At 38.4% G+C, this 27,659-nt stretch overlaps 1 protein-coding gene across 3 annotated transcripts; it reads left to right on the top strand.

The window, feature by feature from the left end:
- Window positions 1–26,045, top strand: LOC142373127 (protein FAM163B-like). Of its 3 annotated transcripts, none has more exons than XM_075456210.1 (4): window positions 1–798; window positions 1,009–1,143; window positions 20,532–20,647; window positions 23,216–26,045. In XM_075456210.1, exons 3-4 carry the CDS (start codon window positions 20,555–20,557, stop codon window positions 23,651–23,653), a joined length of 531 nt encoding a protein of 176 aa, XP_075312325.1. In that variant the 5' UTR covers window positions 1–798; window positions 1,009–1,143; window positions 20,532–20,554; the 3' UTR covers window positions 23,654–26,045. The 3 variants fall into 3 exon arrangements, with proteins under 3 accessions (XP_075312325.1, XP_075312324.1, XP_075312323.1); XM_075456209.1 differs by having other exon boundaries at window positions 1–910; XM_075456208.1 differs by having other exon boundaries at window positions 1–1,143.
- The last annotated feature ends 1,614 nt before the right edge of the window (window positions 26,046–27,659 follow it).

Raw genomic sequence — 27,659 nt, 5'->3', positions numbered from 1 at the left:
TTTACTCGCTGGCTGTGCACACACCGAGCCACCTCTGGATTCAAAGCGCATTTTTCGTCTCCGCGCATCGCCACCCGGACGTCTCTCTGCAAGAACCAAGCAATTAACAGGCCTTTACGGAAATCCAGCATCCGTGCATTACCTACACAGACATCTGTATTCTCTGGAACTGACCAGCTGCGGGCACCTTGTTGCCCTCCACGACTGGTCAGCTTGCTTTTCGACAAGCCTGCTCACATGCAGTAAGAGGAGCATACTGAAGCGGGAGGAGATGGTTAAATAGCTTCAGAGAGAGGACAGAAAGGAATCGGCAAATAAAGCATCAGGATCGGAACCTGGAGCAGGACTACAACAAATATCTGACCTCGATCTTCTCGTACGGTGAAGGAGTGCTTGTTCAAATTGAGATGACGAGATTTTTTTCTATTATCCCGTCTCCTCCTCCAACTCACATGCTACCGAGGCTGCTGATCATGATGATGTTTGCGTAGGAGTGTTTTATTTTGCGGACAGCGTCGGTTCATCAGTCTGTGCTGTTCAAACAACTCCAGCCAAGCGGTGGATGGGAACTGTGCGTTGCCGACCGCCTTCCCCAAGCACATCTGTCTGAGATATCAGCACTGTCAGTGGAGCCCGGATCCTTCTCCACATTGGAGTGTTTTTCAGTTGTTGTTGCCTGTTTTTCTTCGAGTCTGGATTTGGGCACAAAATGCTTTCCATGCGGTTGCTAAGAACGTATGAGGAAAAGTGGTTTTCAGACAAAGAATAAGAATATCAACGTGGACATTTTTTCAAAGGGTACTTCTTTTATCTGGTATTACTTTAATTGACAGCTGAAGAGGATCAGGCCTAATGGCTTTTATTTTTACCCCAATCGAGACTTAAATCCCTCTTTACTATAGACTCTATGGTATTTAATTAATTGCTTTACTGACATTGGAGGTATCTTATTTTCCTCTAAAAATAATTATTTTTTGTTTTGTTTTGTTTTTCTTCCTTTTTTAAAAGTTGTTTTTCCATCACTGGTCTCATCATTCTGTGACTGAGGTCGATATAAACTGTCACCAGCCTGGGTCGGGACCTTAGCTCCGAGGAGCCACCACTGCCCTAGATGTGACCCAGAGAATCCTCTTATCTGTGAAGGTAATGTTTGATCCTTTCAGGCAGAGCACTTTGTTTTTCGTGTATTTCAGATCTGTTCATGGAGTCATACATGTTGGCTGTCAGCCTTAGAACTGATAGATAGATAGATAGATAGATAGATAGATAGATAGATAGATAGATAGATAGATAGATAGATAGATAGATAGATAGATAGATTATGTCATTTGTGATTTCAGCACCATGGACAGACACACACACTTGTCATGTGTCAGGGTGGGAAGACCTTGATTTTTTATGTCTCTATTTCACACCAAGAATGAAATCTATGCCTTATACACAACATTAGATAGATCTGTGTTTCATTGGGCTTTGATTAAAGCACGACCAAAAGGAATGTATATTTACGTTGAATCAGAAACTGCAGATAGATATAGACAGATGGGAAAGCAAGGGTAAAGGCGATGGACAGGTTCAGTGCTTTGTATGAAACACTCGTTGGCTGGCCGGCTTTCCACATGCTGACAAAACAGCATGGTTTGTGAGCCACAGCTTCTGTCACCAACTGTTAGCTATGGTCACATTCAGAGTGTTTGCTGCAGATATTTTTAGGCAGGGTGGAAATGCATCTTAAGCAGTGCTAAGCAGTGCTAAGACATACAAAGCTAAAATATTCTACTAAATCTAGTGAAAGTTACAGCATCTTTTATGAGGTGGAGCACAAGTTGAAATCTACCACCCACTGGTATTTTTGGAAAAACTGTGGTGAAGTGATTATTAAGCAGCTGCAATCTCAGCTCACAAGTGAATTTGGGGAAAGTTAAACTGCAGCTTGCACAGTATTAAGACTTACTGTAAAAGAGGATTTTTGATATGCGGGAAGGTAATGTCTTTTTCCCTGTAGTTCATGTGTTATGTGTAATGCGGGAAAAGTTTTCATCAGTCCCATATAAGAAGTTAGTGTTATATCATCCCTGCTTGTTGTTTGAACAAGCTCAGGCCCTGCTACATGCTCAAACTACCCAGGGCAGATTAATCAAATGCTTTGTTCTCTGCTGTGTAAGAGCATCATGAGAGGTGATCTGAAGTAATTATTACATCATCTCTTCTATGTTTACTTAAAGTAATCCTCCCAAATGTTTCAAATTATAATCATTCAACTCAAGTTTTCTATCAAATCTAAACAGAGAGGCCTAAAAAGAAAAGACTGAGGTTTGCCAACTTGCTTAGATTGACACCTCTCAGTTCACAGCGGTGCGGCTGCTCATCACATTTAATTAAAAAAAAAATTATTTTTGTATTTTAAGAAAATATTAGATATAGCCAGCAGGGTCTATTTAGAGAAAAACACTCTTAATGTAGTTTTAATTGGCCTAAAACAATGAAAGACACGGCAGTGCTTGTGTTCCCAAGGCAACTTCCTCAATGACCCTCAGACCAAACTTGGCACCCGTGGGAGATCAGTCATATTCCTGCACACATACACAAGTTCTCTTTCAAGCAAGAATATGAGAGACTGTGTGTTTCTTGTCTGCCGGCTGCTTTACCTCTCAGTCTTTACAAGAGGACAGTGGGAGCTGAAGGACAAGCTGCTGCGTGGGGTGGAAAAGCAAATTTCAAAGACAGATAGGTGATGGAAAAAGACCAGGAAAGGAGTAGAGAAGAATGCATATAAAACAGGGAGAGAGGGATGGATAAGAGCAGGAGGAAAGGTTTCAAGAGTGCTAGAGTAATCAAGGGTGAATGCAATTACAGAGGTAACATATCCACTGTTTCCGTGGTGTTCTCACATATCAGCTTAATTACCTTTAGAATGCACCACTGAAAGGATGAATCACTGTGGATCAGCTTTGGCTGTGATATCGAGGGAAGAGTGGATGGACTGAAGCTGGGGGAAGGGAACATGGCTGCTCAGTGATCATGTTAAACAGTCACCGCCGGCTCCTCCCTTCCTCCACCCATCTTTCGTCCCCTCCCCCTCGGCACCACAGCTACACCCTGACATGCTCACACATGACTCGCGGACGGCTGCGCTCAGACCCCAGTGTGACCAGCACATGCGTCCAAGCACGAGCACATGTGTGCAGGGAAGCCATTGGTCAGCTGGCCTCATCCCACCGAGTGATTGTAAAAAAAAAAACTGAAGCTCATTCTAAAGAGTGGAAGAGGGGTGAGGGGGGTTGGAGACAGAGAACAGAAAGAGGGTGTGGAGAAAGAGTGGCAGAATAAAACCTGCTGTTATCATGTATCCCAACCTTCTAGAGTCTCATCCAAAGCAACTTTATCACCAAGTGTTTTTGAATTGTCACACACAAAATATATCAACCAAATTTCTTTTAGTTAATGTCATAATCTGAAGCCCTCACTTGTTCTAGTTAAATTGTGGATTTTTATTCTATTTTCTATTATAGAATTATGAAATTATGAAATTGATATAGTAAAATCCTCCCACTGGAGCTCTGGGGAGATGGTGACATGTCTAGATTCACTTCACAAATACACCTTACAAAGTGAGCTGCCAAAACAACAAACAAAAAACATACATATGTCATAATTTCACAGCCTTCATTGTGAAAATATAATGGATTGCTCTTTTTACCTTTTTAGCAAGCTGTTACGGATTTTGATGTGAGACTGACCACAGCTGAAACCCAATATAACTGTTCCCAATCTAACCCTCATGTCACAGTAAGAATGAAAGCAGAAACTATCAAAATAATCAAATCTGTGCTATATAAGCACAACATTTTTCTTTCCGCCCTGTACAGTTGACCTGTCTGTGTACACAGATGGCTTGCAGCACTGTGAATATATTACACATTAAGCATAAAAGAACACAGCATATTCCTCAGAATAAGTTTATCATTACGATTATAATATACAGCATACATTTCAAGGAAGCCGAGGAGTATTATTGTGACTTACTTCATGGCTCAAAGCTCTACTTTAAAGCCTGTATGCTTATCATTCGAGCACATGGCTTAGCTGTGTAATTTTCAGTCTGAGACTAAAAACGTTGCAAATGTCAGCAGGCTCCTTTTAGAAAGTGATGTAATGAAAAGAAAATAGAGAACAAAGGATATCAGCACAGAAGCCGATCACCACAAAAGCGCTCGTCAGAAAAAAAAGTCTCTAATTCATAAACTTCCCTCTTTTCATTATTGCTCATGTCTGCCATTCTGCCTGGCTGCACTGTGGGTCTCTTTTTATCAGCTTGGAGATTAGCATACAGTGAATGAGTTTTTGGAAAGTTGGTTCAAAACAGGTTACCACCCCCTCACAAACAGAAATTGGAATGGTAAAATGTCAGTTTCTAATATTTCAGTCACCATAGTAACAAAAAAACCAATACGCATTGCTGCAAACACTGTTTCTTGAGCGTTGACCATTAGCAATAACAATCGAATAATCACCAGCTTTGAGCTTTGAACATATCCTTGGCCATCTTTACTTTTCATCTTGTGCATCACTTTTTACAAAGGTGCCAACGACATGCTGTCTTTTCTTTTATTCTATGCTAACTTTTTTCCACATTTTCCTCTCCTTTATTTTTGCATCTATACTGTCCCACGTTTTTTCAAACTACTCTGTTACTCCTGGCAATTTCCCTCCTTTCTCCTTCTTTCAGTTTTACACGTGTCCGAGTGGTCGCCTTGTATCTTGCCCTCCACGATCTAATCATTTATTCAACAAGCTGTGTTAACAATTAACATTTAGATGTTAAAACCCACATATAAACCGCAATGCAGTAGAAAGGTGACAACATATCTATCAAGCATAGTAACACTGTAAATATTCTTAATTTGATGCTTTCTTCCTAACTTTATCTCAGCTACTCTCAAGCACATTCAGTGTCCAGCCGGTTTTCTGTACTGAAAGTAGCTCAAATTTGCAAAAAACATGAAGGTGAACGGGATTTTGTTTCTACAATTTGCAGCTGTATGCCACACTAAATGAGACCGGAGCAAAATGTCATATTGAGGCTGAATATGACTTAACTTTTAGGGCTGCATGGCTGTGAGCTGATTAGCATTATTGCCTCTCAAAAAGGTTTCCAGTTTGTTGTTGGGTGATGTGTTTCTGTGTAGAGTTTGAGTTTTCTCTGGTGTCCTCTCACAGCCCGAATTACTGCATGTAAGGATAATTGGTGATTTTAAATTGACAGCATGTGTGAGCCTGCCTGGTTATTTGTCTCTTAGTTTGCCCTGTGATGGACTGGCAGCCTTTTCAGTGTGTACCCTGCCTTTCACCTAGTGACAGGTAGGATAGGTTTAGGCCTCTCCACAACCTAAAAAGGTTGAAGCAGGTAAAGAAAATGGAAGAATAACTAAACAGTTTTCTTTGATTTTTAAGCAGAAACAAATCATCAGAGATGTCGTTTAAGATCAGTCTCTGTCACGACTGACTATGGCAATTTGATTGTCGCAAACTTATTTATGCTTAGAAATTGGAGAATATACACTGATTCACATCAATACAAGTTGGTGTTTTTTTTTGGTTGTGGTGTATTGTTTGAACCTATACAAGTGCAAGTGAAGGGCTTTTTTTCCCCTCACCTGAGGCAGTTTGGTACTTTTGTGACCCCCAGTGAGTGACAGTTGGAGGGCAGATGTGTCATTGACATGTCACTGTCAGTGCTCTAATATTACAATTTCTATCGTTCTTGTCTATATCTCCTTCACTGTTTTTTTTTTTTTTGGGAAAGACAATGAATTGTTTACAGTCATGCGTGACTCACTGCTTTTAGTTGCAAACAGGGGCAAGAGCCGATGAAATGAGGGTTGCAAATACCTGTATATAAAATGTGCAGGACCTTTATGTCTGCAGTTATGTGTGTTTAATTGTATTCAAATTTTTGAGTTATTATAGGACTAGTTAGAGGTCTTCTCTTCTCTTCTTCAGCTAGAGTTATGTAGTGGTGAGTGCTGTGATAGCCCTGTTTAGATGCTGTAATATGACTTGACCTTGACACCTTAACTCTGCTCCACCTCTTGTTTTACTTCATGTACTCTGGCATCTGGCCAGGTGTATGTGTATGGGTCCCTTCGATACTGTATGGTGCATTTTAATGTAAACATTTTTTATGAAATATCAGTTGAAACATTCATTATCCATAATGAGGACATGATGATCATGATGTCCTTGAGTTCCAGACACTGCACCTGCAAAAATACAGCCCACCTTTCTCCCATTCCTCTTTCTTTTCGCAATTTTTTAAAAATGATTTAAAAGAATGATAAGAGGTAAGAAAAGTGAGTAAAACAAAAGTGGATTTTTTTTTTTCATTTCTACTCTCCATGTTAATTTTCTGTGGGTTGTTGAAAGGGAAATGTTTTAGATTACTGAAAGGAAAAGTTTGGTAAAATGTAGTTGATACAGCTTACTTAAAGGGGAACTCCAGGGCATTTGAAGCGCAATCCCATTGCTAGAGGTTGTCAAATACTGACAGTAGGACACAGACTGGTGCAAATCGGCGCTCCCTGTGCTGCGATTGCACTGTTTGCGCAGCCTGTCATGCTAGCCAAATACGTGGTGGCCAAGGGGCAAGTGCTAAACCTTCCACGTAAAACAACAACTTGCACACTGCAGAAACGTCACACCACTTTATAAACCACCCGACAATAAAGTCACAAGCCTTACCATCAAAACCATATGCATGGTTCTCACATTACTGGCATGGGGACGTTACAAAACAACTTTATAAACAGCATGTCACTTACCTCTTGTCGGTATGCTCGCGCATGTGAAAGCCCAAAAGAGTCAATGGACGATAATCCCATATACAAAGCAATTATCTTCTCTAGAAAAACTGCGTTCAAGTATTTAAAACATTACAACAATATTACTTGGCATGTATTGTTGTAATGTTTTAAATATTTGAACGCAATTTTTCTAGAGAAGATAATTGTTTTGTATATGGGATTATCGTCCATCGACTCTTTTGGGCTTTCACATGCGCGAGCATACCGACAACCGGTAAGTGACATGCTGTTTATAAAGTTGTTTTGTAACGTCCCCATGCCAGTAATGTGAGAACCATGCATATGGTTTTGATGGTAAGGCTTGTCACTTTATTGTCGGGTGGTTTATAAAGTGGTGTGACGTTTCTGCAGTGTGCAAGTTGTTGTTTTACGTGGAAGGTTTAGCACTTGCCCCTTAGCCACCACGTATTTGGCTAGCATGACAGGCTGCGCAAACAGCGCAATCGCAGCACAGGGAGCGCCGATTTGCACCAGTCTGTGTCCTACTGTCAGTATTTGACAACCTCTAGCAATGGGATTGCGCTTCAAATGCCCCGGAGTTCCCCTTTAAACTTCAGTTTAGTGCAGCCAAAAACTAAGAAAATAAAAAGAAATATTCTATATGCACATAATAATAATACTTGTTTCACCCACGCTCTCAAAACACAGATTCCACACCAGTAGATGTGGGTGTATTATTTCTGTTTCACCACAAACTTTTGTTTGAAAAGTTGACAACATGTCACATAGTGGGTGACCTTGCTTGTTTGCACAGACCGTAGCAAACAAGATAAAAGATGAAAGCTGACATGACTTGTGGGCTGTGGCGTAACTCCCTGCAGAAAGATGCTTTTCTGACTGCCAGTGGTTGGTTTATATCATAACCTCAACATTACACTGTGTTATACCAATTACAGCATTTTGGTGCCCCCCCCAATAAACACATGTTAACCAGTTCGAGATCAAAAGCTAAAAAAAAATCAATGCGTCAAGTTGACAGAAGAAAGAGCAAAGCAGGGGAAAAGTCTAAAATTGGAATTCTCATTGTCAAGTCAAAAGAGCAAATGTAATTTTAATGGTGTCTTATCTAATTAAGGAAAGGGGAAAAAAATTACATTTATTCCAAGGATTTTTACCCTGTTTTACCCTGAATAGACCTTGTAGCCAGAGGGAAAGACACATGTGTCCATGTGTAGATGCAATGTATGTATGTTACCTCTGATTACACTTCTGAGTGTTTTTGAAGTAATGTATTAATCTAACACAGCAATAGGCTGGACATAATATAACCTGTCTGTTGTGTTTGTATGGCTAACATTTTTTCTGCTTGGATGTTCGAACAGCAAACTGTTTCCTCTTTCGCTGCAGTTTCTCAAGCATAGATTTGACTAACAAACCAAGAGTAAGCAGAAGATACACAGAGAGCTGGGTTTATTGGATGTATTCATCATCTTTTTGTATTTATGCAGTGCTAAGCACAAACAGTAACAACTTGTGATTGTAGAATATTACAAACTGCTTGAAATTCTTTGCGTGCATGCATGGCTGCACCGCACATATGTGTGTGAGGGACAGAGAGAAACAGTGAAGGCATCTGAAGGAGACAGGCTTGCCAGAATAAATCATGTTTGTCCTTCATCATCAATTACAGTTTTCTCCTTTGACCTAAAATAGAGAAAAATTTGTGATCATGACAGACAAATTAACATGTACACCTACGATATATCTTGTGATTGTCATTGAATCAGAACATATATATATATATATATATATATATATATATATAGATAATACCCTTGACTGATGCTATTCTTTCTGAGGGCCTTCGCTTAGTGCTTAAACTTTCACTAGTCTCTCTATAGATGGTTTGAATATGAATTCCAGAAGAAACCACTATAGCTTGTGAAAAAAAAAATAAACTAAAAACTAATCTCTGCACTTGCCATTTTCGAGATTAAGATTGCTCTCTGAGCAATCTTATTCATATTCTACTTCACATAAACTTCACAGTTTATGAATATTCTATTCATAAACTGTGAAGTTCAAAGAACAAAAATATCTCAAAACCCACTTCAACTCCTGCTGGTGCCAAGATTATAGCCTGTCGTGCACAGACCAGTGGTATTACTTGCACAGCAGAGGGTAAAGCATGGGACTGTATGGAAGAGGGGAGGAGCAGGAAGTGAAATGGCAGTCTGACAAAATGTGATTACATGCAATTATTCTGAGATTATTTGAAAGTGAAAGCTTTTTTAAATTTAGTTCTTAAGGGAACCGAACAATAAATGTATGACTGACAGAAAGATAGATTTCATGAAATACTTAACAGACTGCTTTGTCAGTATCACTGTATTAGACATCGACAAAGAGAAAAACAAAAAACTTTTTTTGGTTGGTTTTAGAACCACAAGGACACCCTTCACAAAATTGCAAGCAAGAGAAGTGCTTCACCACATACTGTTTACAGAAAAATATGCCTACATTTATATTTGAATATAATTAAACATGTTCTCATTTAGGTCCTTTAAGTGGACATGATTTGAGCTTTTAATAGTGTGCCTCATAAATTACCTTCAGTATGAGCCTCTTGTATCTATGTTGTGTTACTTTTTCTTTTTTTTAAGTGTTGTGTTTCAGCGTCCTCTGTAGATTTTGGGGAGTACAGATGGCAGTTATACTAGATATTGATTGTGGATGCTAAAGTGCATCAATCATAAATAAGATTGATGACTGAATGGGGAAATTAAAGAAGGCAGTTTATGGATTTGATTAAACTGACTTGAGATTTACAAAGAAAAAAATCATTAAACATAAACATATTTCATACATTAAATGTATTGTGTTCTAAAAATTTGTGAAGGAGTGTCCTGAAAATAGAAATTTGTAGTTTCAGCAAAGCAATAATGAATATTTTCCCTGCACAACTATTCTTCATCAAAAAACTAAGATCCAATGTAGGATTATATATGATATATAATCCATATATAATTACAATTATATACTGTATATACTGTACATATATATAGCCTACACATATATATACAAAATATAAACATATTTTCACATTACCTTAAAAACATGCCGGGACATTTCTGTTAAGCGTATGCATGAAAACAGAATGGGTTGAAAACAGTATGTTGTGGATAATCAAAGGTAGTCATGCTTCGTTGCTTTGGTGCATGTGCAACACATTCAAAATGAAAGCAGTGCTTCCTAAATCAGCCTGCAAATTTGAGCTGAAAAAGCAGCTAAGCAAGGTCATTCAGACAGATGAGAGACATTTATTAAGCTGTATAATTAAACGAAGAGACCCCCAGGTCACAGTTTAGTGCTATATTAATACATGCCAAGAGCCATTTTTGTGATATATCATTCAAGGGAGGGGGGGATTAATTACAGAAATGTTTCCTAGGTAATGCAGGGACACATGGGACAGATAAAAAGCATGCATTTATGGCTGCCAGTGAAAGGTTGCTCCTATTCTTTCTTTGGCCACAACCCTGTTTCCCCTTTCTGCTCTTATTAACAGCCTTTGAGATTCCACTGGTACCTGATTTAGGATCCGAGTTAGGAGTGGGCTAAACTGGTCAGTGGCTTTCAGTAGAGGGATGAGGTGGAACAGTTTTACCTGAGGGCAGCTATTTTTGTGTTGTCATTATTCTTGGAGATGGCGCAGGGACATGGAGAAATGGTGAAATGATATGCTGGAACAGGGTGAGTCAACTTATACAGAGAGGCAGTGCAACCAGACAGCGTAATGTCGATAAGGCCGATATGAAATGGCTTAAAGAGGAATTTGTATGCTTATTAAACAAATGTTTTCTTTGCTTTTTTAGAACTAGGGGTGGATTTGTGGAGATTTTCTTTATCTATATTACAGCTTCTATTGGGGTTTAATGAATGCTTAAAGTAGGTTGGTTAATTGATTAATTTGATCTTTGATCATTTAAATAAATCACCATTTAATGTTAAATGAGCATTTCTTATCTCTCTTAGGCAATCACACAGATGCGCACACTTCTATGTCATTCGTATTCTGATTGAATCATGTTGATGTTTCAAAGTCCTTGCCTTAAATTTGGTTTTGAGCAAATAGGTTTTATTAAAACTTTAACCACCAACTGTAGACTCTTTTTCTTCGTGTGGGATTTATACACCCATACTTTTTGGAGAGCAGAAATGAACACTCTCTGCCTGTCTCTAAGTAACCAGGAATGTTGAGCAGGTGTTGTTCTAAATAGCAAAGCATCTCAGTTAGGTATAAATTACCCATAATGCAGGTTTTTCTGTTAATTAACATAGCAGACCAAGAAATATTTCCAGATTTAGTCCAAGAATTGTCCTTATTTGAGAAATACTGGTCATCATATTACTCACAATTCAACTTGACAATAGTCCTGAGTCTGAATTTATTTTGCAGCAGAGATTTTTATTGTTTTCAATTTCAAGGTCCAGTCAGCCTAAACTGATACCAACTCCAGTCACATTACCTGTGAGAGTTTATTAGACTTTGTGCAACCACAAGAAGAATTATGCACCTTTTTTAACAGCAGAGGAAGCAGAGTTCTATGTGTAAATTTGCAGTGGTGAAACTGAAGTCAAAAAGTAATTTTCTCCGCTTACCATGAGGTTAGCGGAAGCAGGAAACACTCAGTGTGGATCGATCCAAAGTTTAACCATGTGCCTACCAGTGCTGCTAAAACTCGCACATTAAAAATAGCTTTCTCATTTGATTGCACTGATTCAAAACAAAAAGATAAATAAGAAAATTAAAGGTATAGTCACTATAATTATTTATCACTTAAAGAAAAAAAAATTACCATCTGAGTGCTCATTTTGGCAAGCTAAACTAACTGCCTCCCGGTTCTTGTTCCACCATTTAAGGCAGTTGACTAAAAGGCCCTTTCATGTTCTCATCTTATCTTGATCGTGTCTCAAAATGTTGAACAGTCAAACAGTTATCAAAGATCCTCTATACATCAGCAAGATGGCCCATTTCAAGCAGAGCTAATGGTACAAAGTAGTTCAAAATCTTTTAGTAGTCTTTTAAGTGGACCCGTTAAATTGTTGTGAAAATTGTGTTGATGGCTATAAGTGAAGCTGGATGTCTACCCTATCAATGGAACTAAGTATTCTTCTGGATAGATGTTGAAATCCAAATGAATCTAACAACCTATTTATTTAGTTCTCCTGATTTGCTGTTCTAAAAATGACCACTATATATGTTTATATGTCAATAGGTTTAGAAGATATTTAGCTGGTGAAACACGAGTTGAAAATTTCTTTCAGAGCCTGTGGGTCGAAAGAATCATTCATAATATGTTTTCGTATCCATGTCTGTTGTTAGAATTAACAGACCCTGCTGCTGGTCTCCTAAAGGGGCCTGTTAGCCGGGGAAAACCATGTGACAAAATTCAGGAGACAATTCTTCAGTAGGGTGTCTCATTGTTGAACAGTCTCTGATCGCAGCAAGTGTGTCACAGGAGAACAAGTTGTGACAAACAGACACAATAGTAAAGGCTTTTTAGTGGATGTGAGAGCTGCTTTGTCATTTCCATCAGTGTTGAAAGTGATGGTAGTAGTGATACTTACTTAGTAGAAATCAGAATTACTTTTGAAATTTACTTGTTAAACTATAAGGAGCAAGTTGTGAATAAAAAAATAAAAAAATTGGGATTGTTATGGTGATTTCTGGTTGAACAGTTAATAATTGGACACTTTGTGAGAGGCTGATGATCATTGCAGACAGCTTTTGTGAAATTATACTAACTGATAAACACCTAATGATCAGTTTTGTTATTGTGTTTATTTTCATAATCTGTTATAGAAGTTGAGAAAACATTCTTGACAAAGAAAGTTCTCTTTTGAAAACTCCTGACTCTCAGGACTGTTAGACTCTTTTGATTTCCTTAAAAAGCTCTCTGCAGAGATGTACTGTGCCTTTGTGCACTGTAATGTGTGTGTCCTGTATGAATTCATCCTTTGACAGCCACCATTGTAACAAAGCTCTCCCCATTGCTCGCCAGGCATGTTATTGTCTCTTGTGCACGACTTGGATCCTCCACCTACTGTGTACTTCTCTCCCACTGAACTGAAACCCTGTCAACAGTCATTATACCGAGCAAGACCTCGCCTGTGATCCCTGCCATGTTTCATCGAAGCATGGCAATTTATTCCAAAGCTCACTGTCTGAGCATGATAGCTACCACTAAAATTACTGCATGCGAGTGTTTTTGTGTGTCTGTGTGCACATGTATTTGCTGCTGTTCTTCTTTTGCTCCCAACTCTCGTCATTCCTGTTGACGAATCCCAGGAAAAAGCAGCTGAGTAGACAGGTTTGTCGTTCTCTGGTGCTATTTCACAATGGAGACTGACCTGTGCATTTGTCTGTATGTGTGTTTGTGTATATGTACGTGTGGTTGAATAATTAACACTGTTCCTCACCTTGCTGCAGTATATCCCTCACGCACTGATCTGATTAATGGAGCCCCAGGAGATGCACGTTGCCTCCCCAGCCTGCACAGTGACTAAGGCCTCATGTGTGTGTGTGAGAGAGAGAGAGAGAGAGAGAGAGAGAGAGAGAGAGAGAGTGTTTTTCTACATCAGCAGACTCAAAACAGCAGTAAGACTTTTCTAGCGACCTATATTCACTAAATATATCAAGTAAATTATTGAAAAGTGTGAACTTTTGAGGGCAGATCAGCATGGTTTGTTCACCCACAATCATATTTGTGTGCGCAAGCTGGATCGTGCATACAGTATGCTCATGCACTGTTTGGACAGCTTCTGAGAGCCTGGGAGGGTCACTTTCCCACCTCCGTAGTATAACAAACTGCAACAGGAAACTATGCACGGATAACAGTGTTATGCCTTTTGTTAAACAGCTTTTTAATGCAGTGTATAAGTAAATAATTCAGTACAACTAAATCAGTGAATACATTAATGACAGCTAACTCACAAATTAGGAGCCCTGTTATCACCAATACAAAATGCATTACGCCTGTGGTTTCCAATTAGTCTAACCTGCAGAAACATGGTTATGGGAATGAGCTGCGAACACCAGGTTTTTTTCTTTGAATAGTTGGAAAGATACAGAAATATTTTCAGACAGTTGCAGCAGTATTAGGGAGGTGTGGAATGAGTACAACTACTCAGAGTCTCAGTGGTCATCCTGAAATGACTCCACAGTGAACTGCCTGCAGTCTCACTCATAAAAACAGACAGGCAGCTGTTTGTGTCTTGACACAGAGATTGTCAATGAAAATCTGAGTTTCTGTGACAGCTCAGAAACTTGGTGGACAGAGCATAACATCAATGTCTAGATGACTTTAAAAAGAAAACAAAATTTACTTGTTGTGTTTTGGGAAAAAAAACTGCAGGATTTAAGTTTTGTAAAGAACAGAAAAAAAATTATTTATACTGGGAGCACTTTCTTTGTCCAGCATCATTGGCATGACTTAGTCAGAATGATGAACACAGCAAAGAGCAGCTCCATGAAAAAAGAATTGATTGGAAACAAAAAATTTTTTTTTTTAAAAACAGAAAAGCTTTTCAGAATGATAGAATATAAAATAGCTGTGTTGGTCCACAGAACGAAATTTTACATTTCCACAATAAAATTTAAAAAAACTTGTAAAACCTCCATACTTTACTTCCTACACAGATGCAGCTTAAGTTTAGATTTGTCAGCACATGGACATTTTCATCAGCCTACACCTCCATACGTGTTCCCCGCGTGATGAAGTTTACTTTCCATATGTTGCCTGTTGACTGGGGCACAAACGCTAATAGAGGGATGAAGGTCATAATCAATGAGCCTCCATGCAGGAGAGCATCTCTTTAAGACTCATCCTGAATATCCTAAAAAAGTCATCCTGCTTGTTCACTTACCTCCTCCTTGCCTTACTTTTCTACTAGATTCTCATCTGCAAATAGTGAGGTTTTGGTGATAAAAGTCAATGGTCAGTTGGGTTTGTCATGTCACAAAATTTGTGTTTAGACAATTATTAGAATCTACAAGGTTATGGTCCAAACATTTTAATAGTAATACTATAGTTGCAGGTACGGCCATATGCCAGCCTTACGGACAATAGTTTGTTCGTGCTTTATGTTAGATTTATACCGCACCTTTACTAATTGTTGTTGTTCTAAATGCAGCCATGTGCATGAAGATTTTCTAGTTATTCTTGCATTTGTTTCACTATGAAGATGTGTCATCTCATATGAAGTTGGATCAGATTGAAAAAAATCCACTTCATATAAGGTTAATTATTTCTGAATGGCTATATTCTGTGCAGAGGTTACAGCAAGCCTCACTCAGACCAAATATATACATATTTTTTTTTATTTTTTTTATTATGATTTGTCGAAAAAACTCTCAAAATAGTAGATATTCACAAATCCACTCTGCCAGTGACAGTTAATTCAGCCTATCAAAATTACCCATTGGCATTAGTTGTTGATGTAATTAAAAACCTTCTACCTTCTTCTATAAAAGTCTTCTACCCCATTTGGAGAACTTTTTTTTTTTAAAGTAAAAATATGGGTCTAGATCAAATTGAACAGTTGAGACTATGCTCTCGGTCGGCCTTTGCGCCCAAGGAATTTAGACTGCCAAAAGGAAGTGTAAGCATAATTGATCACAGCAAGCTTGAGAATCTGTTTTGTTTGATCAAATATGGCTTCACAATTCCTTTTGCATACTCGGATCATCTATTATGCTTACTATTCTGTCCAGGCTCATGCTCAGAAATGATTCCGCTGTGCTCTTCTTAGATTAAAGCAGGAACAGAGCATTATAAGCATCCATCTTAAGCTGTATGTCTGCTAAGTTCATGACTAATAATATTAATTTTCCCTTCACAGTAGCTCTATGTTTTCTTCTAACTTTGGAAGGAAACATATGGCTCCTCAGCTGTTTTAATCTCTCAGTTTGTGTGCTGGTTGTTTCTGGGAAACGAGTAGGCAGCCAGTTAGTATTGCAAACAACTGCCTGTGGTGGTTATAAACATCCTGATCACAGCAGAAAGAGTAAACCTAAACGGTAAAGCTGCAGGTTGTAAAACTCTCACACTAAAAGATGCTGAAAGTCATGATTAGTGCAGTTTCGGCTCATTAGTTCAAGCAGACCTATAATTTATGCAATAATTGAATATTAGATGCAGAGGCTCACAGTGCATTACACTGATGAAGCTTTATTTCATCTAAACATGAGGTTAAACTCAATTTTCTTCTTCCTGACGCAAACAATTTTCACAAGTCACTACATTTCCTTCTCAATTGAACTAGAGTGCTCTAAGACTGAAACACTCTGTTCGATTTGTTCCTTCATATTGATTCGGTTGTGGGACTGCAATGCCCACAGAATGGATTAGAGTCCAGCTGTATTGCAGCTTGAGAGAAGGGCAGGGTTGTTGTGTGTATACAAAGCAAATAACAACTGTAAATGCACTCTGATTTATTCTACCTTTACAGTGATATAGTTTGTCTCTGAGGCAACAAACTAAATCATACAGAAAAGTACACTGCCTGGCCAAAAACCAACCAAAAACCAATGGTACCAACTGTATTTAACTAAGCAAATAGGTATATCCAGTGAGAAAAATAAGGACGTGATTAACCAGCTTCAGCTGGCCAAAAGTTAACAAGTTACTTAACTTATACTGTAGTTTCGTACCTTACACAAACGTGTCTGAAAAGAGACATCAGAAAGGTTTCAGAGGGGTCACATTTTTGGTCTGCATCAAACTAACAAAATCACAAATGAACTGCCCAAAGCATTATTGAAACCTAGTGAATCGTTTTCTCTGTAAAAGAAACGTGGTCGGGAGGAAAATCTTGAAAGTTTCTTATTGGAGATCTATATTATAAATATTTGGTGAAATTAAACAGAAGATCAACAGTAGAACTGACTGCATTGTTTGAAAGTGAGAGTAGGAGCACTTCTAAACACACAATGCAAAGTGAACTCAAGCTATTTGGACTGAACAGCTGCGCAGCCTGAAGAAAACCACGTATCAGTGAGGCTAATCCAAAACAAAAAGAGACTTTAATTTACTTGGGAGCATAAGGACTCTGGAAGAATGTGGTGTCATAACTCTAGATTAAACCTGTTTCAGAGTGATGGGAGCACCAGCGTAAGAAGAGTGGTGGATGAAGTACTGCACCCATCGTGCCTGGTGCCTACTGTACGGGCCTTTGGGGGCAAGGTTATGAGTTGGGGTTGCTTCAGTTGGTCAGGTCCAGGTTCAGGAACATTATGTGCCCAGAAAATTAGATCAGCTGACTGTCTGGATGTATTGAAGGACCAGATTTTTTTATCAACAGATTTTTTTTCATCAGCGGCACAAACATATTTTAAAATGAGAATATTTGTGATGTGCTGGAGAAGACATTACACACCGAAATACATGTTATAACATAGCAGAAGTTATGAAGCCATTGCAAATGCATGCTGTAAACAAAGCCAAAGGTAGTCCAACATATTATTAGAAAGTATGACATTTTTGACCAGGTAGTGTATTATGGTTCAGGCAAGTAAACAAGAAAAGAATTCAGAAGGGTTTAAGGTTGCTTCAGTTTAGATTAGATTAGATTAGATTAGATTAGATTAGATTAGATTAGATTAGATTAGATTAGATTGTACTTTATGTATCCCACAACGGGGAAATTCACTTGTCACAGCAGCAACAACACACATGAAACAAGAAATTAAAAAAGATAAAACATTTTTTTAAAAGAGAAAAAGCAAGTTTGAGAAGATCACAACTGTCTCCTGACAGTTTACTGAAAAGCAAATACTCACTCAGTCACACTTTACAGTAAAGTCAGTGTTACTTGGATGATGAATGTGGAGCATTGTTTACACTAGATTGTGAAAGTAGCAGCTGGAGCAAAGATAACATAAGCTGAATACTGGTTCAATGCTGACAGTTTCTATAGGTTTAGCTCACAGTCATCCATCGTTAGTGTGACATGTTTAATAGTCCTGTTTCTTTTTTAGAATCTCTTTTTTTCGGGTGGGTCCATGTAGCCGTTGAGTTTGATCTGGAAAACTTATGCCTATGCTGCAGTGTTCTTGTTGCTGATAAGGACTTTCACCATTGAGTCATAGCTTAGCAACAAGCCTACTGGCCTATTTTTGGTTTCAGGCAATTATCCACAAGTCAATATGTTGGTGTGATTCTACGACACTTTTAGTTTGTGGATGAAATGAAAGGAAAAGGTCTCAGCCCACCTCTGTCGAGTTCCAGATGTTACTGTATGTTAATTAACGTGAACTGAATGGCACGTCTTAATTTCTTTTTCCACACAAACGTGTGGGGAAAACAGTGCAAAGATGCAATCCCTATTTCTACAATAATGAGCATTTCTGAAGAGAGAGGCACCCAGACAAGCAATGCTTGGTGATCCCATGAGGAATAATACAATTTGCCTTCAAAATATAGTTAAATACATTTTCTTATTTATTTTTTTATTATTCTAAAACTGCATTATTTTGTGGCATACTCAAGCTTTTGGCTCACATTTTTGCACTGAAATATTGACGTACATTTAATTCATGTCCCCATAGTGTTCTTTCCTCTTTTTTAAGTTTACTCATTCCTTACTGCAGGCAAACTGTTTTTGTCACCTCCAGATGTTCTGACATTTTAACAAGAAACTTTAGAGGGCTGTCTTTCTCACAAGACCTCATTCATGTACATAGTCAGACTGATTTGGAGGCTGCAGACATGCAGACAAGTGCTTTGATATTTGTGCTTCAGCAAAAGTGGGTTTGGGTTGAGGGAGCTGTTAAATAAGCATGTTTTTCAGATCCAGCTGAGCAGTTTGTAAGTTTTATGTCATATGAAATGTCCCCTTGTTACATGTTTTTTGCTATATGTTTAACATCATTAAATCTTGCTTGCACCATCTTTTGATAGCATTTTATACAATAATTTTAAAAGTGTGACTTTACAGTCAAGTTACATTCCCAGTTGTCATTTGAACACACACCTGATCAGTACACAACTGTGTAATGACATTAAACTCAGCAGAGGGATACCTGCCATATGCACAGAATTTAGTGTGAAGTTCTGCTTCAACTGAAACGAGGACACAAGTCAGCATTTCATATTTGATCCATTTAGTTATGTAACAACTTTAAGTGTTTTTATAGAAAAAAGAAAAGCAGAGCACAGAATGGGGTGTACTTTTGATTAATAAAATGACACAGCAGTGCTGGCAATTTATGTACATTATTTTCAAGAGTGAAGTGGAAATATTAGTTTGCTAATATGTGCAAAAAATATCTGTTATCTCCTATAGAAACTAAAAGTGGTCTTTAAAGGGAATTATTGATCTAATAACTTGGTGATCAGCTCACATTACACAACACTCAGATAACAGGATCATTCCACTCAAAGTCATCAAACCCTATAGCTCATGTTATGGATTTTCATTTAATCTGCAAAGACTTTTTGAAATTTGGGTTTCAGAGCTACGACGTATGAGTTTGCAATTCTTTCTGAGCCTTACTTAATGTTTCTTTCTGAGCCTTAATGTGTGATCAGAATTCACACATTACTGTCCAGCGGCCACGTGGATGGTTCCTGCTAACTGATGCAATAAAGATCTTGATTATTCCCTCTGTCTGGTTTGGCCCCCATCCACCTTTACTCCACCTTAACTTTTCTTCTTTTCTTTCTTTTGTCTGTTTTTCAATCTGTTAGCTCACCGTAAAGCAGAGATAGATTAAATATACCTTAGTCACCTTTCTAGTAAATTGTATTTACCTAAACATTCATTTATTTTGACTATTTGTTCTCACTCTTATCTGATATTCCAGTTATTATTGCTTTTACTTGGTTCCCATTTCATCAGGGCATGCATCTAAGCCAGGCACTAATGCTGTTTCATTGTGGTTTTGAGAACTCTCCCAGGAGCGATATGCAGTGACTTGATATGTCAGTGCTGTAATCATACTCGCAGCATTCTGAGCATGACATATATATTAATATTTTCTGTAGTAGTTTTTTCCACTCTATTGATATTATACAGATACCTCATTGAGTATGCAGCAGTATTTCAACATCATCCATTATGTAGATCGCTGACAAGTAATATCTTCGCAGTGACATTCAGTCAGGTATATGTGTTAAAAAAAAATCTCTTTTTGCTGTGATTAAATCATTGGCATGGAAGTTTTCAAGAGACAAAACTTCCCTCCTTCTTGCTTTTTCTCTGTTTGTCAACCAATCCCTCTTCCTTTTTGTCATCATCGTGTCTTTATTCCCACTCTCTCCCACCCACCTCTGTTTCTTTTTCAACTGTCCCTGTCTATTTCCATCCATCTCTTACACCATTTACCTCTTTTCTTTCCTGTCGTGCCTGCGCCTCATCTTTACTGCTGTTCTGCTGCTGATCACTGATCCCCCTCCACCCCCTCCGTCACAGACTGTGTTCCACTCTGAGATCCCGTCTATATTATGAACAGCACTTTTAGGATGATTCTATTACATGCCTCCTAGCTGTTGGATAACTCAATAAGCGCGGCTGAGATGACACACAGTTATAATCTACTTAATGAAGCTACTGTACTGATGAAGTGTTCATCTTTTCCTCCAATTCTCCTTTCACTCTTTCCCTGTCCTTCTCTAAATCACTGTTTTTTTTTCTCTTTTCCTCTCCTCCTCTTGTTCCCTGCAGGGTGTTGATGGAGAGCCATTCGAATGACAGCCGGGACAGTGGTCATCACTGGTGGAATTCTTGCAACTGTTATATTACTCCTTATCATCGCAGTACTGTGTTACTGTAGGCTGCAGGTGAGGCTGCGCTCAGCGTTTTGTTGAAAGACATGTTTTAATCTGTGAAACTGTGCTTATGACTCTCGGCCATGAAAAATGTGGTCTTTCTTTCAAAGTGTGAGGCTGCAATCTGAGTATATATATTTGTATATATCTGTCCAGCTGCTCAGTCCTCTAAATGTGTTCCAAGACAATATACTGTTATAATCAGAGGTGCATGAAAAAAAAGCTGGAAAATGCAAGTGTAATATTTGTGGATTTTTTAAGACGTGTCAGACAGCATTAGAGTTTTGTGTAATTGGATTGACATTAACAACCACAGTGTGATTCCTTCAGCTCCCTAAACTAATTTCTCCTGAAATGAAGGCAAGTGAGGTGGAAGTAAAAGAAACAGAATCTCTTAGCATACTAATCTTATGCGGGCATAATATTTGACTTAGTCAGCTTCTTGCTTCTTCTATCTATCTATCTATCTATCTATCTATCTATCTATCTATCTATCTATCTATCTATCTATCTATCTATCTATCTATCTATCTATCTATCTATCTATCTATCTATCTATCTATCTATACATACATACATAAATACATTCATACATACATACATACATATATGTATTTAAATATTCTCTTTGCTGTTTGGCTGTTCTCATTTTCTCTGTTATCAGAGGGACTCTCATAGCCCAACCACTATGATTCACCATATGGACAGTAGAGTCTGCCCAAAAAGTACCTTTTTTAATGTAATTTGACCATCGTCTTTCTGCTCACATTCTCAGTGTTCAGTTGGCAAACTGCAAACCAGGTGTTGGGTGTGTTTTATCCAGGAGAGGTTTAATCTTAGCCACTCAACCACGAAGGCCTGATTGATGGCACGCAGTTGAGATAGTTGTCCATCCAGCATGTCTCTTGATTTCTGCAAAGGACATCTGTGGCTCTGTTCGAAAAAACGCTGAGTTCTGGGTGAATTCACTGACAATTAAAAACCCTTGATGTCTTTTTACCCAGTTTGGGCGGATGTAGTAGCTGCGACTCAGGGGTCGAGGAATGATCGTTGGTTTGATCTTTGACTACATGTCACTGTCCTTGGGCAAAAATACTTATATATACACTATAAACATATATATATATATATATATATATATATATATATATACATATGTATAGATAAAGTTATATAAATGTATGTATGTATATACATATATATATATATAGATATATATATATCTATATATATATAGATATATATATATACACATTTATAAAACTTTATTTTCTTATGTACATAAAGCCTCTGTGTGGCCTTTGACACCACCCACAGATGTATAAATTTCTATTTGAAACCTGTAGTTTGACTGCTCTCTTGGACCTTTTGGAGCTGAAAAGCTACATTCAAGAAAGCCATCCTGGAAAGAGAGTACTTTCCACATCCAATAGGTGACAAACCTGTCACCTGTCAGTCAAAAATGTTCTCCCTACAGTTGTCATAAAGGGACGAATATGCTGCAGAGGTAAAATGTGTTTTTTTCTTGTACCAGATGATGAATATGTTTATTTCCTCTGATATGAAGGTTGCAGTTGGTTCAATTTGGCTGTCTTTTTGTTGGCATGAATACTGACAAAGTAGTGGAATGGATGCATTCGTATACAAGTTTTGCCAGAGGTGAGGCATGGCCCAACAAATACAGAGTAGCTTAAACACGTTTATGAACACACACACACACACACACACAAGCAATCTCTTTACAACATTTAAATTAATGGCAAGTCCTCCTCCTCCTTAAATTAATGGCAAGTCATTTTGATGTCAGGATCCAAGATGTTTTCTTCAGGATACAATCTCAGACTCCTCTGATATCTGCGTAATGTTTTTTTGTTGTGTTGTTTTTAAATTGTCAAGAAGATATTCGGGATTCATAAAGTTCCATCATTTCTTTCGCATCTATATGCACAATAATTAGGTCTTAAAAGACCAAAGATCAATAAATTCAGTTTAGTCTTGATAGACAAAAGTAGCTGGACTGATGCCCTATGTCTAATCACACTAATCTTGTCTTTTCTGCTGATGGTTAACCCAGGCATGTGCATGGTACTGTGGAATGCACATTGTGTGAGTAAATAGGTGAATGAGACTATATGCAAAGCTCACGGGCTAAAAGTGCAACATAAATGCAGTAATTTACCAAGGCCAGCAGGAGATAAGTTCAAATTCTATGACTATTCTATGAGTAGAATTTAGAAGATCCTATCTGCTTTGAGCCAATAACAGATCTTATAATATGCTGATAATTGCTTAATACTAGTTGGCAAAATGCCAGGATTGAATATGAGAGATTTAGCAACTAATAATATTCTGCTGGAAGATGTAGTTTGTACTCAAGCCTATGATTTAGTTCAGTAGAAAAAGAATCACTTGAGAATAAAGCCATTACTTCAAATAAATTGCAGTATCAGATGATATGTGAAAGTATGAGGCAACAGCTTCATAAAAAAAATAAGTAAAGTGTTACATTGTACATCATCATTTGCTACTTTTTCTCCCTGTCTCTCTCTCCTCCTTCTCCTCTCCTCGTCCCACCCCCAGTATTACTGCTGTAAGAAGGAAGAGTCTGAGTCGGAGGAGGAGGAGCCAGACTTCGCGGTAACATCCCGTCTCCCGCCAGTTCACTCCAACCACAACATTGTGGCGGCAACAGCCGCCGCCTCCTCCATCCCAAATGGCCCTGCCCTTTTCTCCACCCCTCCGCTGGCTAGAAAACTGACACGCTCACAGACCTTCTGTCCATCTTGTACACACTATGAGCTGCCTTTCTACCTCCAGCCTCCTCAGCCGCAGCTCCATCACCAACCAGATGGGTTGAGGAACGGAGGTGACCGGATCAGCTATCGCAGTGTCCAGCAGCAGGATCTGGACCTGCCAGTGCCTGTGAACATTTCAAACTACCGTAAACCAAACCTCGCCCGGTCAGTTACCATGAGGGACATGTTCACACGCAGCTGTAGCATCAGCACTGATGTCTAGCTGGGTAAAGGTTAGGCTCAATGTAACATCATGCTTCAGTGACTTGGGATGGCCTGGCATAGACTGGGTTTTAGCCAGACTGTGCTTCTGTCTGTTGACCAGTTTAGTCTGATCTTGTCTAGTTTCATTCTACCAGTCGCTGCTTGCAGAATGGAGGACTCTCAGGACAGCTTTTTTAAAGGCACTATGCTCAGGTCCATGACTTCATTGGGCCAAAATAGAATATTTAAAAATATCAAATCACCAAAAACATAAACATCATTTTATTTTGACGTGTTACTTTTAACAAAGAGAATTACGTTTGTTTCTACAGTTTAAAGTCTGTGAAGTCCTGCTCCCTGGACCCTTCTTCCCCTGAACTGAAAAACTGGCAGATTACTGCCATGTCAAAATGACATAATCAGGAGGGATTTTCTCTTTTGCGCAGCTGCTACAAACAAAAATGTTTGGAAGAATTCAAGTGTTTGTCACCATTAAAGATGATCAGTTTGTTCCTCCATCAACAGATAATAAAGATGATCAAATATCACTCACGGCAAGTGGAGAAGAAGGGGGGTGTCAAGGTTTAGCTGTCAACCACATTCTGATATTCTTGATAGTTTTAACTTAGGTCAGAATATTTTAGGATGTAAAGGGCTCACACAAGATGTAAATTCCCAATTATTTTCCACATCCCTTCATAGAGATCGCAAATTTATCAGGAGGCTAGTCACTTTGGGTGTCTGCAGACAACACACTCTGTATATACTGTCTTCTACACTCCTAAAGAGTGTGTTCTTGCAGGCAGAGTGGACTAGGTGCCAAAGGAGGCTGCATTATTGCATTTGTGGGTATAAAATGTATGTGAGTGTACTGGCATGCATGTGTGTATGAGTGTGTGTTGTGGTCAATTGTTATAACTGAATTTCTATTCCATAAAATTAAACACATCCTGTCATCGCAACGTCGAAAGAACTCAGAGCTGAGGTGGGTTGCAATAACATTTAAAAGATTTCATGTTAAAGTTAAAGGGACTGTTTTGGTTTTTTTTGCAATGAGCAAGTTTGCCCTCTAGTAAATGCAAAGACGGACCCAAGCAGATTATACGACAAACGCTATTTTGTAAATGTTTAATTTACCGATAAAAGCTATAATACAGTTGTGGGTGCAGGAAGAGAAGCGAAAAGTTTCTGAGAGAACATTTCTGTGGAATCTGTTTTTCACTGAAGTTTCAGTTTGTGGACTTTTCACTTCATTCCCTGTATTGTACCTGATTTGTGGATTCTTGGGCTAAAGATTCACCTTTAAAGGCACATGTATAAATATTTAACAGGCCATAACATACACTTCAGTCTCTCTCTTCTCTCTTGACTCGTTGGACTGAGGAAAATGTGCTCTTGCTCAGAGGTACACAGAGAGTTCCTGCTTGGAACTGTTTTTATTTTCTGCGCTTGGCTGACTGGCCTGGCTGGAGGGCAGATATTCTGACTGAAGGAGCAGCGGCTGGATTTTATGGGCCCAGGACACACAGTTAATGACTGAAATTATTTACTGCTTGATTTCAAAAGAGAGGACACCAGTGGTTGTGTGAGGGGATTGAAGCTGATTGGATTGTCCATCTTGGACCCCCACCCCATCTTCTCTCTCAGATATGTGGTAGATGCTATTGTACCCTCGTCTTTACATTTGGGTCTCTCTGTTGGTTTTATTAACAGTCATGCGCATTTGTTTTCCTGAAGGGTGAAACAGTGCATAATTTTGTCTTAAGTTTTTCCTCTTATGTCGTGTGCATACACAGAAAGCTACAGCACACACACAATTTTATAAATCTGACATTGCGAAGACATAATCACAGTCATATTGCACTCCACAGCTCATTATTCTAATGTCAATCATACCAACTAAAAGCTAAGCCCTAACCCCAACCGTAAACTAAATTTTAATCTTAACTCTGAAACAAAATCTCATGCATCAAACAGCCCTCTTACAGTTAGAAAGTGATGACCAACAAGAATTCCCCAAGGTTTAAAACTCAAACTGGTCCTACAAGGACAGTCATAAGTCACAAGTCCACACACATGCACAGACAGACAACCACACAGACTCACACACAATAGTTCTCAAGGTACATATTGTTTAAAACTGTCTCTATCTGACAGTTATACAGGAAATGTTGTGCCATAAAGAATTATAAGAGAAATGTATTAGTATTATTATTACTGTTATAATTACAGATGTATATTCAAATGCAGTGTTGCTTTTACGTTTAAGTATTTGAATTACTTGCTTTATTTTATGATCCAGCTGTTTTTTCAGACTCAGTACAGTACAGCAGACATGTTTCTGTCTTTGTTTCTAATATATAACTAACAGACACATTGTTGCTAATAAAATGGTGTGAAAAGCCCTCGGATTTCTGTTGTTGTGGAGTCAACATTTCTTTTATGAATTTACTGTTGTTGCACATAGAAAAAATGTGCGTTTACAATGTGATACCAAAGGTTTTGTTTGCATTTCTCTATTTGTCAGTCCCGATTCGAGTGACAGCTCGACGGGATCCGCAGTTATTAAAAGAAAAGAGAGTTCATGGAAAAGTCAAACCAGGAGGAGAGTACAGAAAATCTATTTGAAAGCATGTTTACTCATAACTTATATCTTAGTAACAGCAAGGATGTTACGTTTGAATTGGTGTAAGAAGATTATATTTGCTTTTGATCAAGCCTGGCCAGTGGAAACATGCAACATGTCCCTCAAACAACAAAAACCTTTGTATTCACGTTTTTTGACTGCGAATTTTGTTTTACCTAAAAAAAATTTGGAATACAATGTATGAAAACAAATACTTTCTTTAAATCAAAGACTTATTCTGTCTGATTGCATTCAAAAGACACGCAGGTGACACCACATTCTTGCAGCTCAAATTATAATTCAAAATCTACTGACAAGCCTGGGAAACTCTTGTTCTTCGCATGTTACATATTTAAAAGACATACTTGCATTGTGTACTTATTTTAGGGATTCAGATATCCTATAAATGTTTATCAACGGACATGCATCAATTAGAATTTGTGTTATTTCTGCTCGATGCCAAATGTGGACATAATGGATTCAACCAGAAATCCTCCTGGATTATATTATTTGATGAACTGCTAAATATAAGGTAAATATCAACAAGCTGAAATGTTTTGCATGGGGCACCAGCAGCAAACAGCAGAGCTTTGCATTCTGGAAAATCCTCTACCGAGAGTGATTAGCAGCTTTGCTGTGATATCTCTCTGAAGGAAGGTGAATTAGTCTCATCTTAGAGTCAAAGCAACCCCCTAACTCACTGCTGATGAAGTTATTAAACCACCATCCTCTCTATACCAATCAAAGGTTTTCAGGTGAGTATCTGAGATGGAAACCAATGAACATATCACATTTATTTATGATAATAGACATTCTGTAACAGAGAAAACATTATCACGAGACAACGGGGCTCAGCCTCTGACAGCAGCAACAACAGTAAAGTCTGCACACAGATCCAGTCAGCCCTGAGGCGGCACGGTGAGTCACAACAGTAAACATGTTTGAATTGGAAAATAAGAAGCTACAATGGGCTGCTTAGGTGTGATTATAAACAAAACTGACAGAGGTGAGGAGATGACAGTCGCAATGAAAAGCAGGAAGGCGAAAAGATTAAAACAGGAAGTCTTACTCAGGCAATAAATTGAATGACTCAGAGAAGAATGTAGAGTAATCATGCAATAGAGAAACAACTGAAATCTATTTCTGAGAGGAAATAGAGGTAGTTATTAGAAGATGAGTCAGAGCTAATGAATGGGAAATAGAACACAGCACAGAACACACAGACAGATGGAGGCGTAGAGCAGCATATATCCCACCAAGGCCTGCCTGGCTGAGACATGAATAACCAGTATGTGATGGCATTAATACAACAGCACTGCTTCAGACATGAAAAACCTTTCAGATTATGATAAATTCCCTTTGATGAAAGCATATTCAAACTCCTACTTATCTCTAAATG

The sequence above is a fragment of the Odontesthes bonariensis genome, chromosome 22 (assembly GCF_027942865.1).
Source record: "Odontesthes bonariensis isolate fOdoBon6 chromosome 22, fOdoBon6.hap1, whole genome shotgun sequence".
Lineage (NCBI taxonomy): Eukaryota > Metazoa > Chordata > Actinopteri > Atheriniformes > Atherinopsidae > Odontesthes > Odontesthes bonariensis.
This window is presented reverse-complemented; position numbering and strand designations above follow the sequence as displayed.

What these genes read in the sequence shown, in the direction of transcription:
- LOC142373127 (XM_075456210.1), top strand. Translation starts at nt 20,555, where the DNA reads ATGACAGCCGGGACAGTGGTCATCACTGGTGGAATTCTTGCAACTGTT. An exon ending in TGTGTTACTGTAGGCTGCAG is followed by an intron (nt 20,648 to 23,215) that starts GTGAGGCTGCGC and finishes TCCCACCCCCAG; the next exon opens with TATTACTGCTGTAAGAAGGA.